A 12,971-nucleotide genomic window follows, 5' to 3' on the forward strand; every position below is an offset into this window, starting at 1 on the left:
CTACCAGTTAGCTCCGCTGGTAGCTAAGCGTATACGTCACCCCGTGTATTGTTCTGATTGGTCGTAGTGTTATCCAATTGCGTGCAGTTATATTTACAAATGCATGCTTGGTGCCGCCCCTCGAGTTGGGCCATTTTCATTACTCACGGCCAGACCTTAAATCTTTCTAGATTTGGGTCTGGATTTCCAGGCTAAAGATGATATACAATATTGAAAAAAACAAAAAACGCAACGTCTCTTATTTTCAGGTGATTACACGCTAAAGAAAAGAAGAGAAAAAGAAAAAGAAAACATATTATTTGCCATTTCTACCAGTGTATTCCCCTAAATCTTACACAGTGGACCTTTAAGTTGTGCCAACACTTGGTTGGTAAAGAAGGAGGAGAGGAAGAAGGGACAGGGGTATTTTTGGTTTTCTTGTCTTACATGAAGTATTTAGCAATTTAATGGATTGTGACACGTCTCAGGCTTAAGGTTGTAAAGAGGCTCTTAAAACTGTAAAATCACAGGAAATGAAACCTGCATACAGAACGTATGTGCTCATATCTCCTGAGTCTCTGAACAGACTCCATACACCTGCCTGTTTGCAGGTATTCTCTCAGTCCTTTCAGGCTCTATCATCATCTAGCAGCTGGTGAAATGATGAAAAGCACAAACAGAATTTTGGGATGTGAAGTGAATGAAATGTAAATGTCATTAGATTCTGTCTGCAGCACGTGCCTGTCTCCCGTGTCCCAAATGTGGGTTTAAAAACACTATTGATTGTCCTTGTTTCATATTTACAGATGGGAAGCTGGATGTGTTTCAACACAACAAACTGCTCACATCGATAACGGTGTGGACCACGTTTGGAGAACTAGCCATCCTGTACAACTGCACACGGACCGCATCAGTGCGAGGTAAAGATTTTCTATACAGTAAAAACTAAACTTCTCCGGATCAGTATTTACTTGTGCAGCTCCTGCATCAGGTGGCAGCCATTTTTCAGATGAGCAGTCAGTCAGTGTGTCTGTCATGGTGGATGACGGACAGACTGACAGCTGCAGGAAGTGAATCTGTGACCTTGGGGCAGACACAAGTAAATGTCACGTAACAAAAGTTCAGTGCTGTGTCCCATTACTTCCCTTTGCTGCACTCCTTCCCTCTCACACTGTGTTCACATGAAGTAAAGCAGCGTCCCAATTCCAAACTTTTCTACATGAAGTTCTGTTTTTAACACATAATCAGCACCAGTATAAGCTGCACACACTGCAGAGTGTGTTTTGTTCCCGGGGAGTTTTTGCTGCTGCTCTCCCCGCCTTAGGTTTTCCATGTAGGCGCATGGAAGGGCATAGAGGTTTGCTCTCTCTGCCTTAGGCTTTCCTCATAGGGACATGGAAGAGGCTTTCTGCATGGAAGAGGCCCCAGAACAGAGCCATACCGCCAAATATAAATGTGATACTGCAAATGGTGATAAAGTTTTCTTTGACTAAAGTGTCCCTGGCTGAATTATGATAATTTCATGACAGAGAGGAACGACATGCATCTTCATGGATGGGTTGTCCCTAGTCTCCGATCCTGTTTGTGATCTTCATGGACAGGATCTTGAGGCGCAGCCGGGGGGAGCAAGGGGTCCAGTTTGGGGACCTCAGAATTACATCTCAGCTTTTGGCAGATGATGTGGTTCTTTTGGCTCCAACCCACCATGACCTCCAGCAGGCACTGGGGCAGTTTGCATCCAAGTGTGAAGCATTCAGGATCTGCCGGAAAAAGGTGAATTGCCCCCTCTTTGGGTTGGGGGAGAGTTACTGCCTCAAGCGAGGGAGTTCAAGTATCTTGGGGTCTTATTCACGAGTGAGGGTAGATTGGAGTGTGAGATGGATTGGTGGTTTGTTGCGGCATCTGCAGTGATGAGGGCGCTGTGCCAGTCCATCGTGGTGAAGATTTACCGGCCCATCTACGTCCCAACCCTCACCTGTGGCCATAAGCTCTGGGTAGTGACCGAAAGAATGAGATCACGGATACAAGCAGTGGAAATGAGTTTCCTCTGAAGGGTGTCTGGGCTCAGCCTTAGAGATAGGGTGAGGAGCTCAGACATCTGGAGGGAGCTTGGAGTAGAGCTGCTGCTCCTTTGCGTCGAAAGGGGTCAGTTGAGGTGGTTCGGGCATCTGATCAGGATCCTCCTGGGCCCCACCCGCTTTAGGTGTTTCGGGCACGTCCCACTGGTAGGAGGCCCGGGGCAGACCCAGAACACCTCAGGGTCCTCCAGGAGGAGCTGGAAAGTGTTGCTGGGGAGAGGGACGTCTGGGGTGCTTTGCTTGGCCTGCTGCCCCCACGACCTGGCCCTGGATAAGCAGATAAAAATGGATGGGTTGATGTGTAGATGTTATGGATTAGTCAGATTTCACATGAGGTTAATAACAAAGCTGCTACCACCTGCAGAACTTTGACTTTAACATGAGGGTAACAGTACCTCTTTCATGATATCACAGTGATCAATGAAAATGTTTCCTGCTCTGTCCATTACTTTTAACATTATATCCTCTTATATCCCACCAACACACTCCTGACTCCTGAATGTAACCTAAAACTTCATCTGACCTTCATCAGAGTTGCAGTGACTTCTTGAAGGAATCACCTGACGGCGAGAGCAGGAGAATCAGATAGGTCATTAGACCAAAGTAAACAAGCTTTTGCATCGGGTGTGTTGACAAAGGCTTTACATGATACCCACAGCTTTGCATTCTGATTGGTTTTCACCTTCTTGGCATCTGGAAAGCACATACCATGTACTATGTGAGTGCTCTTTGTCAGGGTTTGTATATTTAACCAAGTAATTGACATGTGGCCCTCGGGGGATGGGCACCGAGTTGACCTCAATAATCAGGGTGAACAAGAAAAACCGTGACAGTTTGACAAGCCTCTCTGAGTGGCTTTTACATGATAACAGATAAAGTGGGTGAAGGGGGACTCTTTCTTTGCTACCGGTTCACGTCAAACTTTCACTCTGACTTCCTCCTTGTACCAACAGAAGCCTGTCTCAGAGTTTCTGTAGATTGGATGTGATTAACCATCGAGATAGACGACAGATTACTGTGTTTTTCTCGCCTCCTTTGTCCATCTGACAAAATAAAACAATACAGAATTACTATGTGGTGATAGAGGGCTGTGTTTAAACTAGAAAATTGTATGAAAGATAAGGAAGGGGAAAAGAAAATGTTAATTTTTGTCGTTGTCACTCACAGTTCCGTCATGGTTATCAGTGTACAAGTTCCCCTGAACACTGCTATTGAAAACAGCTGTGGCTCCTTTAGTATTTACTAATCAAATATTTACTAGTTTTTCATTTAGAGGTCAGAGCTTTGTGACAGATGTGATGTTGCTTTTACAGCGGTGAACAGAGTGAGGACATGGGCTTTGGACCGGGAGGTGTTTCAGAACATCATGAGGAGGACGGCTGAGACGCGACATGAACAGTACCGCAACTTCCTCCGAAGGTTAGCCTCAAGCTGTAGCCAAAGAGCTATCGACCTACTGTTATAATTCTTGTAAGCAATAACATGCAACAAATTTCCCGATATAAGAAAGTAACAAGCATAATGGAGTCAAAGAATGACATGTGATGTATGATACATGATTTTAACGGACTCCCACGGGCTAATTACGAGTGTTCAGTCTAGTTCAGACCAAAGATTCGCAACAAGATGAAACTGTTTTAGAACGTTGCAGAGAAAAGTTGCAGCGGTGTGAACTGGCCGGTCTAAGCTTGACTCAACCCGGCTGATGGTGTCACCTGCAACTCAGCTGGTCAAATGTCTGGTTTTAAAGCTTGTCACCTGTTTCTACAGCCGATCGGACTGTAGTGAAGTCTGCTGGTCAAGTCAAAAGCCCTTTTTAGATAGGAATTGTGCAAATTTGCAGGAAAGCCCAGTCAGTCTTCGTTCAGCATTGGCAGTATAAAAACAAAACCGAGTGCAGCAAAATGCCGCCTACCTACTTTTGTTTATACAGAATGCGCCTTTTTCGGGGCAATGGGGGGCGTGAGCAAGTAACAAAACATGTAGCTCAGCATGTGACGTAAACAGTGACGTGGGAGGGAAGCCGCGGCTGGTCAGTCCTTCGGCGATTCTCTCTTAAGTCGGCCCGTTCTTCACCGTCCCCGTCATCTGACGGTTAATGGCCTCTTCGTTTGCGAGGACAAGGAGGGCGCGCAATTCCTTGTCTCCCCAGTTGCTCATCTTTACAGTGTCTGTCAGGTTTGCGTTTCCCTCTTGCTACTAGCTGCTCGCTAATTCCTGCTATCAGCTATTTCCTGTTTATCCACCGCCAGTGGGTCGCACGTGCAGCGTCATCAACAGCTCCTCCCACAGGTCATCAACAGCCCCTCCCGTTGCGGAAGGCCGCCTCAGTCTTTTTAAGGGTTCCGCCAGTATGTCTACCCTACGAGGTGGAAAACTGGGCACCTCGGATCAACTCACCAATCCGGCTCTGTGTGTCTAAACGCTCGCAGCTTGCCGGCAAAACGGCCCAACATTCGCCGAAAATCTGGCAGTGTGAAAGGGGCTAAAATGACCGCAGATGGCGTGTTTGCTTGCTGCAGCAGGTGCTCCATCCCCGCTTAGCCCTCTGTTTCCGTCCTCAGAGTGTGCCAGTTTTGGACGGGGGGTTGCTGCTGCTGCTCGCTGTATGAGCTTATGCCCCCCACAAACACACATTCTCACTGACTGATTACTTTGCGCTGCTTACTTATATAATTATGGCGTATTTATAATAATACAGTCCATCTCAGGCTCGTTTTATTTTTTTTCACCGTTTCATCTCTGCAACAAATGCAGCTGTAGCCAGTATCTCACTATCACTATCCTCATTCATGTTTTAAGAAGCTACAGATTATATTCATCCACAAAATAAACCTGAAAAGCTGCAAATCAGAACGCCGGAAACAAGCCTTGATCATGCTATATTATTGTATAGTTCTACATTAAATGTTCCTAGCATCATGTGCATAGTAATTTGTATAAAAAGGTACATGCAGAAGTTAGTATTCATCATGTGTGTTTTGTCTTTTCTGCCAGTGTCTCACTCTTGGCTAATCTACCAGAGGACAAGCTGAGCAAAATAGTGGACTGCCTGGAGGTGGTAAGTTATTCTGTCAAACTATCTATATTCCTACCGAAGGGACAATTGGACTTTTCATTGTGTTGCCTCAGTATTGCACAACCTTCTGGCAGCTCATGGGAGCCCCAGCGTTGCAGATAGCTGCTGTCAAAATATCATTACCATTTGGCCATATACCATTACTGCGTGTCAGCATATTCTCTCTACCTCCAGTCGGCAAGACCTCACAAATTACCTTGTTGATGAACAGAGCCGATATTATTCCTGTCATCGCCGGGCGCTGTATATTGTTACCATAATTATTTGACCAAGGCCCCAGAAAGTGTTTATTCAAATGGGGGACGAGTGATTTCTTAAAGATGTGTGAGTGACAGGCTTTTGGTGTGAGAACATACAAGTGTGCAAAAGTGAATGTGTGTCTAAGTGTGTGTGTTGAAACATGCAGGAGAAGGATTCGCCCGTGTTCTCCTCCATGAGCATTGTGTTTCAGTGGTGAAAGAGAAAACGGAGTGCAGCTTGTCAGCTTCGGGTCAAAAACAGCTTTTCTCAGCATCTTTTCACAATGAAAACTTCAAGGACGTTCCTTACAATCGTTAGTCGCCGTACTACTTTCCACTACGGGAGAATTTCCTTATTCAGTCATTTCTGATGGAGCTGATTGTGTTGCCTCTCGGGGGGGCGGCTGTAACCTAATAGTGGTGCAGATGTTCGCCGAGAATCCGCCAGATAATATTGAAGCTTCTTGTCAAACAGTGGGGGAATGGAATTTAGTGCGTTATGGGGTGTGTGTGTTTCTGCCTGTATAGAATATCTGTGTGTGTGTGTGTGTGTGTGTGAGGAGGGTACCTTGCTTTCAGGATTCTCTGTCAGGTTTTCAGTCTGATCTGCTGATTGGATTTTGAACTGGAAAGCCTCAGTGGGAAAGATGGAGCTCTGCTGAAAGCAAATTCATAAAATAAAAATGGAAATAGTTTATTGTTTCATTCAGTTATGATGTTGGTGTGAAACATATTGTACCCAGGATGCTGCAGGAATAAGAGGCTCTGCTTCCCATTCATTGTCTATGTAGGCAGCTGTGCAGTATGTTCTGGTAGCACTGTGCATTTTGGGAGACGGGGCATCATGTTGGCCCACTCCTCATTTACATGCCTTTAAGGTCTGGGCTACTTTATGCAAGGCGTCCAGTGTGACTCGCTGCTTCTGGAAGCTTGTGAAAATTTTGTAAACTAACAGCTGTCGATCTCAAATGACAGATTCAGCAACTGCATTAGCCACTGCTGCTGTGTTAGCTTGTGCCAACTGGGCATATGTGGAACTGACCACCGCAAGGAGACTGTCGTTTTCTGGACAGCCCTACCAGCTCGTTCTCACTCCCAACTTGTCGGTCACAGTGGCCTTCGGAGAGCACCCTCAGCGGTGGTATGATACACATGGGACAACGACTGTTTCTAATGCAGTGGACAACTACCATAGAGAGCAAGAAAAGGCCGCATTGGGTGAGTGGGAGTGGCGGGAGATGGGTCAAACCATGGATGTATGAAGAGACCTGGATACAGCCTTAAAGGTGGGACCCCGTTCATTCCTATAAAAGTTGCAGAGTGGTGCACAAAGCCACAGAAAGCTCTGACGCTGTGGTATGAAATTACCCAGATGACTCCCGGCGGTTGAGTTGGCTACTTCATGTTTGTGCTCCACTATCTTTAATGGGGATAAAATGATTTAATCTTGTGGACCAAATAAATTGAATCCTCACGGTGAAATGAGTTTCGTGGGGGTTGTGACGCTCATAAAAATGTATTTACTGCTTCACAGATGTCTCTTTCCCAATGTAAGTTAATGGGAAAAAGTGTTTTTGGGCCAAATGGCATCATGTGACGGACCCTGGAAATCAATCAATCAATCAATCAAACTTTATTTATATAGCACATTTTCATACAATAAATTGCAACACAAAATGCTTCACAGAATAAAAGACAAATGCCCCAGTAAGTATTGGCTTCAAAGTCCAGCGCACTTTCACCTGGGAGTCTGCTTTTTATTTCCCATGTGAAACCAAGAGAGTTTTTTTTTAGACAACGTAGTGTGCTAGTGTGTGTAACAAGAGTACTTATTTTAAATCAAACCATGATGGGGTTTTTTAAAAGATTATTTTTTGGGCTTTTTTTGCCTTTAATGAACAGGACAGAGTGAAATGGGGTGAGCGAGAGAGTAGGGGTTGACACGCGAATGGTTGCAAGCCAGAGTCGAACCTGCGACCGCTGCAGCAAGGCATCGTCTCTATACATGGGGCACCGGCACTATCCACTACGCTACCGACACCCCATGATGGGTTTTTTTAAACCTAACCGCGGACTTTATTTGCATAACTTAAGGAAGGAAACCTGAGACAAAGTGTTTTACCTACGTTGTCAATTTATTTTGAAAGAGATCGTACGCGTTTAACGAGCAGAAACTGTCCATTTCCTGTTAAAGCATGAGTGTATTTTGAAAAGACACAATGCATGTAATGAGCGTACATTGACATGATGTCCCTGAACTTCCAAAACTGACGCAAGAGGATACCTAGCATGTCACATATTGACATGAAAGTCCACTGACAAAGCGCTGGTATTTGATGAGTTGGGATGAGCCGCCTAAAATGTTTCCAGAAACACATTTCAGGGAACTATTTTCATAATATAACAGAAAGTTTCCAAACAAGCCACAATGTTGGTCCTGTTTAAAATCCCTGAGCAGACAGCCCACAAAACAACGTGGTGCGCCCATTAAGTGTCCAATACTGGGCAGCAGCACAGCCCCTTGCATCCAGAAACACCTCTGTGGACATGTACTGTTAGGATGCTTAAAATAACTTGCTGGTTTGTAACAGCTTTAAAATTAATAAAAGAAAATATGTGTAGACAAATGCGGATCATGTTGAGACACAACATAGGCCACACATATATGGGCAATGTGAGGTATACATTATGTATAAAAACCTATTACATTGTGATACACCTCTCTGCAAATTAGGGATGAGTGAAACTCAGTGTCCCCTTTTTAAATCATTCATGTGTGCACATGTCATGACTGATATTTCAACCACTCCTTGAAGGCAGCAGGATGCTTTCAAGGAGCTGTACGGGACAACCAGCCCACATGGGGGCTGCTAAAGACTGAACTGGTCCTAAAATAGGTTTAATCCTTCCTCTGGTGTTAGAGTTTCTGTCCCTGAAAACCAGAGAGACACACAGTTGAATATGTGCAGTGACTGGTCGATTGACAGTTGCCAAAAATAGGGCGGCCGCAGCCAAACCCATCGCACACACACAGCTGAGCATAAGTGGCTTCCTCAAACACTGACATGAGCAAACCAAATCAGAGCAGTCTGATGGTGAAGATGAGACAGATGGGATGTGTGTGATTGTTGGTGGTCAGGGTTCTTGAAGCATTTTATGGAGGGATGTGCTTTCAAGCTTTCAGGTGAAAATGTCCTGAAAAGGTAAATGTTTGGCTCAGGTTCAGGATTCAGGCCCGGCAGCCTGGTGTAACAAACCCATCGACACAATTCAATTGGTGTCTCTCCCCTGCACAGTCGCTGTATCATCCAGACAGTCTTTATAAACAAAACCTTGGCATGTTGTCTCCGCTGTCACGGACGGGTGTTAAACTAGGCTCTCCTGAAGCGTAAACGTGACGTAAACAAGCTCGGACGCTCAAGGAAAATGCCACTTGTGTCAAGAGTTTTGACAGTAAACACCAGGGAATGTTTACGCGTGGTTGCTCTGATTTGTTTGTTCACTTTTCGCCAAAGTCCTCTGTAGTCAAATGGATTACAGCCGTGGACAGTTGTCTCAGCTGCGGGAATTTGGCGTCGGTCCCAGAGAACATTTCATCCTGGTCACCTTCATTCTCTGCACTTCCCCGTCTTCATCTAAAAGCTTTAACGTGGAAGGTGATCTGGCAGCTCGCTGATTCAGCAGCCTGGTCTTAGTGCTGTGGTTGGGACGGTGTGTTAGGTTTGGTGTGACTGACAGCATGAAATGGAGGAATCTGTGTTTGAATGAGAGCTCAGCGGGCTGAGAGAACGCGCTGTACCTCAGTGTTTAATTCAAGAATATTTCACAGTGTCACTCAGCTTTATGATGCTCGTAAGACTGAGCTAAACAAACTTTCTAAGTCAAGTGTGATCTTATTTTTGCACCAACTGGAGTGTGTCAGAGCGAGCAGATGACCGGCCTTTTCACAAGCTCTGAGTCTGTCAGTTTATTCCACGGCCACAGGAATGACTTGTTTCTGATTGGCTGACAGGACTCAGTTATAATCAAATCAAGACTCTTGAAGGCTAAAGCACGATTCTGGATCAGTGTGAAAGGCATATGTAATCTGCAAGTAACCATAGCAACAATACTGATGCTCCAGGCAACCTGATCTCACAGAAAATCGGGAAATGACTACAACCTCCTCGAGGCACGTTTACAGTTCTGCCTGTTACATGCATTGTCTTCTTTCAAAATACACTTCTGTTTTCACAGGAAATTTACCGTTTACAGTCTCTTTCAAAATAAATGCACTTTGTCAGTACAACACAAATTGATGGGTTTTTTTTTCCTCCAACAACAAACGCACATGGCTAGGTTTAGGAAAAAAGAACAGGGTTTGGCTTTAGAATCTAACAGGACGCGAACACCGCTCTCCCAGGTGAAAGCCAGTGTTTGTTGGACCCATCCACCACTCCTCCTGCCAATTCTACTTGGACTTTCACTGCCCATTAAACTGACATTAAAGGACTGCTTTTTTTTGTCAGTGTCTGACGCCGCAAGTCACTGCCCAAGCACCGGATTACGACGACTTCAGAGTGAGACCAGGTTGGCCCAATGCTAAAATACGTATACAGACACAGACAGAGCCTTCTATCTGTACTCTTTTTACATTACATTGTGTAACATTTTCAGTTGTTTATTGGCAAAAATTGATGTCTGCATTCATAAATATGTCATCACTGGTGTACTATTACCTCCACCAATAATCTGACATATTCTCGGAAAAGGAGAATTTTGGATTTGCTTGTACATTGTGCGGGTAAGTCGTCTGTGGGGTTCTTACGTTTCGCCATCTTGAGAATACACCCGCCAGCAAGGGACATACAGCACCGCCTTCGGCATTTTTCGTTGAGAGCCAGGCCAGCGCTGTGTGACTGAGGAGCTGAAGGAGAGGAGCAAGAGGCGCTTCGCTACTACCCTGGCAAATTTGAAACAAAGTCCCACTCTTTGAGCATAATGCAGGATCAGGCATATGCAGCATCATGGGAGACGGAATCCTTGTCGCCAAGAAAGCGCAAAAGGGAATAGAAAAGGCAAGGCCCACATCGGGGTAGCCTTTCTCAGGTAGAGAGAGCTGCTGAAGGAGAATGGTAATGCAATCACAGGCCAGCACCGCTGTTGGCTGTTAGCCGCTGTTAGCGGCCAGTCGCTAACAGCCTCATCCCTCTCCTTGCATCACTGCGCCGCTGTTAGCTGTTAGCCGCTGTTAGCCGCTGGCCTGTGATTGTATTACCTTTCTCCTTCAGCAGCTCTCTCCACCTGGGAAAGGCTACCCCAATGCTGACCCTTGTTTTTTTAATTCGCCGGTCACGCTGCCTTTTTGATTCCCTTTTGCACTTTCTTGGCGACGAGGATTCCCGTGATGCTGCATAATACATGATCCTGCATTATGCTCAAAGAGTGGGACTTTGTTATGCGGCAGTAGTGCCGCTGGCCACTAACAGCTGTTAGCGGCGCAGTAATGCGAGGAGAGGGATGAGGTGTGTGAGGTTGAGCCACTTGTCAGTTGTCAAAGGACAAGACGTGATTGGTTTGTTTCAATTTACATCTGCCCCAACAGTCCTACGTTGTAAACACAGCCAGCATGGTGAGGAGGGGGTTTGTCAACTCGCGTCGCATGTGTCTGTGTAGGAGCCTGAATGAATACTCTATGAAGTATCGGATGACATGGTTTCATCAGTGTTATCATAGCTTTTTGGTACACAGCGACTACAGTTGTTGCAATACGTGTTTGAAACAGTGAGGCGCTAGAGTGCACCATCTGTTTGAATGCAATATATGATTTTAACGTTAGATGGGAGAAATTCCTACACACTGTGGCTTTAAAAATTTGCACTACAGACTGTAAAGGTGCGGACACACCAAACTGACATCAAAGAACTAGCGGCGATGAAAGCCAACTGTTACGTCGTCTACGTTGCCTCACGTCGCCCTGTGTCAGTTGCATCTGAACACACTACACGGACGACATCCGACGGCCAAGTGGCACGTATGTTCTGCGCCTGTGTGAGAGAGAGCGGAGTGAGAGAGTGGTACATCCTGTCAGCCGAGGGGTTTCCTATCTGTGCAGCCGAGCACCGCAGCACCTCCACGGACTATTAAATCCAGATGGTCCCGGTGTTTCCTCCGCAGGCTCCACTTCACTCAGCTGCCCGATAAACCCGCTGCTTCTTCCCACTTTAACCTGAATAACAAACCAGAGCTCGGTGCGGAGATCCAAACGGAGAGCCGGGGCTAGCTCAGAGACTAGAGGAGGCTAACTGGCTGTGCTTCCCTCCAGTCATGCTGCGGCTAACGCTCCGCTAGCCGCTCCCAGCTAGCCCGGGCTTGTTATTCAGGTTAAAGTGGGAAGAAGCAGCGGGTTTATCGGGCAGCTGAGTGAAGTGGAGCCTGAAGAGGAAACACCGGTTAGCCCAGGTTTCACTACAGGCAGATTCACTCGCTACAGGGGCGAGGAAATAAAACCTGAACCTCTCTCTCATCGACAAGGTCTGCCGCCAATTCAACATGCTCAATCGGCCAAAAAGCCGCCGTGCCAAAGTGCCAACGGTGCGGGATACACCGCAAAAACTAGGGCAACAGACACTCACCGACGGCCCAACTTTGGTCGACGACATAGCGTCAAAGTTCAAGGTGTAATGTTATGATGAAGTAGTATGTCCCAACTGTGTGCGTACTCCATGCAACACTAAGTACTTTGTAAGGGCAGCTGCAGTATGGACTGAAAGTAAAATGAATTGACTTTTGGTTTCACACAGGACACCAACAATGGTCTTCCATGACCCATCCTCTACCCTATGCAGACATTCTTGCTTTCTATACTACCTATTGCCTGACATCCTCCAGTGGAATTCTGCATCCACCACACAAAGGATCCTAATTGACTTTCCACTGACACTGTTTTCATCGGCCACCGCCACGTAATGTGGTGTTAAGAGGTCACAGTCATAGTAGTGGTGTAGTACTATAGGTGGTGTCTAAGTCTGCTGGAATTATCAACATCATTTAGCATGGGGTGAAGGGTTGTTCTTTATATTGGACTATTTAAGAGCAGATAACCAGTGACATTAATATATGTATGCGGCAACCTGATAATCAAATGGTCTGAATTTTAAAACCCCTGTAATCTGAGCCCATCTGTTCCTGTGAAAACCTTTTCTGTGAGTAGCTGTTTGGTGTTTATCCAGACTGCATGTTGCCTGACGATGCAAGCAGTACAGCAGCTGTATTGTAGGTTATAAATACATTTAAATTAATATTAACATAGGCCATGGTGTCGAATAAATTCCTCCTGTGACCGTGATGATGAAAGGCCTTCACGACAGACATTTAAACATCATAATCAACACAAACTATTGACCTGCACTTCATGTTTCATTAATCCCATGACCCCCAGAATCCCTCCTGGTCATTGGGTTGAGAAGCTCTGAATGACAGAGCATCATTGATGGCTGAACTCCAGCGCTCATCCCGCAGGGGACCGGCTACCAGGAATCAGACCGGCCGGGTCAATGGTTAAATCAATGTAATGCTTCAGCTCTGACCGTTGTCCTCACCTCCCTCTCTCCCATT

The 12,971-nt window shown here is 45.8% G+C and overlaps 1 protein-coding gene across 1 annotated transcript in view; it reads left to right on the top strand.

Moving 5' to 3' along the window:
- Nucleotides 1-12,971, top strand: part of prkg2 (protein kinase cGMP-dependent 2) — a 50,512-nt gene that overhangs the window by 17,402 nt on the left and 20,139 nt on the right. The window contains exons 4-6 of the mRNA XM_050051234.1: nt 786-899; nt 3,371-3,476; nt 5,055-5,118. Coding sequence (XP_049907191.1) covers nt 786-899; nt 3,371-3,476; nt 5,055-5,118 — 284 coding nt within the window. The remainder of the gene's footprint in view (nt 1-785; nt 900-3,370; nt 3,477-5,054; nt 5,119-12,971) is intronic.

Source organism: Epinephelus moara, chromosome 8, assembly GCF_006386435.1.
Source record: "Epinephelus moara isolate mb chromosome 8, YSFRI_EMoa_1.0, whole genome shotgun sequence".
NCBI lineage: Eukaryota > Metazoa > Chordata > Actinopteri > Perciformes > Serranidae > Epinephelus > Epinephelus moara.